Source organism: Colobus angolensis, unplaced genomic scaffold (genome assembly GCF_000951035.1).
Source record: "Colobus angolensis palliatus isolate OR3802 unplaced genomic scaffold, Cang.pa_1.0 Scaffold167, whole genome shotgun sequence".
Taxonomy (NCBI): Eukaryota; Metazoa; Chordata; class Mammalia; order Primates; family Cercopithecidae; genus Colobus; species Colobus angolensis.
Window position 1 is genome coordinate 1,114,321 of NW_012114788.1, and position 1,378 is coordinate 1,115,698.

At 50.5% G+C, this 1,378-nt stretch overlaps 1 protein-coding gene across 1 annotated transcript in view; it reads left to right on the forward strand.

The window, feature by feature from the left end:
- The window catches only part of ADAP2 (ArfGAP with dual PH domains 2), a 57,084-nt gene that overhangs the window by 29,907 nt on the left and 25,799 nt on the right, over positions 1–1,378 (forward strand). The window contains exon 7 of the mRNA XM_011937700.1: positions 764–1,090. Within this exon, the coding sequence (XP_011793090.1) occupies positions 764–1,090 (327 nt within the window). The remainder of the gene's footprint in view (positions 1–763; positions 1,091–1,378) is intronic.

Sequence of the window (1,378 nt, forward strand, 5' to 3'; positions counted from 1 at the left end):
GAGACGGAGGTTGCAGTGAGCCAAGATCACGCCACTGCACTCCAGCCTGGGCAACAAGAGTGAAACAAAACAAAGATAAAAACAAAGAAAAGAATGAGATCATGTTCTTTGCAGCAACATGGATTGATCTGGAGAACATTATCTTAAGTAACTAACAAAGGAACAGAAAACCAAATGTTCTAACTTATAAATGGAAGCTAAACATTGAGTACCCATGGACACAAAGAAGGGAACGATAGGCTTGCGCAGTGGCTCATACCTATGATTCCAGCACTTTGGTAGGCCAAGGCGGGTGGATCACCTGAGGTCAGGAGTTCATTAGCAGTCTGGCCAACATAGCGAAAACCCGTCTGGGCATGGTGGCAGGCGCCTGCAGTCCAGCGACTCTGGAGACTGAGGCAAGAGAGTGGTTTGAACCTGGGAGGTGGAGGTTGCAGTGAGCTGAGATTGTGCCACTGCACTCTAGCCACCACACCTGGCTAATTTTTGTATTTTTGGTAGAGACAGGGTTTTACCAAGTCGGCCAGGCTGGTCTCGAACTCGTGACCTCGTGATCCGCCCGCCTTGGTCTCCCAAAGCACTGGGATGACAAGCGTGAGCCACCGCGTCCGGCCAGTATCTGTGAATTTTGATATGAGAGCAAGAACATTTAAAACCCGTATATTTACAAATTGATGTTTGTCTGCATGAAGGCCTTGGTGAAAGTTGAACAAAAGTCACCCTGTGGACTGTCAGCATCTTTCTTTCTCTCTCTCTCTTTCAGGGTAAAAGCCCCAAAGCTGTCATCAGCATTAAGGACTTGAATGCCACCTTCCAGACAGAGAAGATAGGGCACCCACATGGGCTGCAGATCACCTACAGGAGAGATGGCCACATCAGGAACCTGTTTGTGTATCATGAAAGTGGGAAGGTGAGACGACTGGAGTTGCCACCTCCACCTCCAGCTCGCACCCCAGGACTCGGCAGGTGCAGCTCACCACTTCCCCTGCTCACTGGTGCTGTGCTCAGCTGCCTCTTGAGATTTTCTGCTACCATTTGCCTTAATCTATCGTCACTTCCCAGTCTGAGACAAAGATATGAGGAAAGCAGGGTGAGATCAGGGAGAGGAACCTGGCAAGTACCAGGCGGCAGTGCGCCCCAGGACGCTGCTTCTCAACATGTGATCCTGGCCCAACAGCATTGGCATCACCCAGGAGCTTGTTAAAAATAGAGTCTCAAGACTGAGCATGGTAGCTTTTGCCTGTAATCCCAGAACTTTAGGAGGCCAAGGCAGATGGATCACTTGAACCCAGGAGTTTGAGACCAGCCTCAACTGGTGGGGAGGGGGCTGTAATCCCAGCACTTTGGGAGGCTGAGGTGGGCGGATCATGAGGTCAGG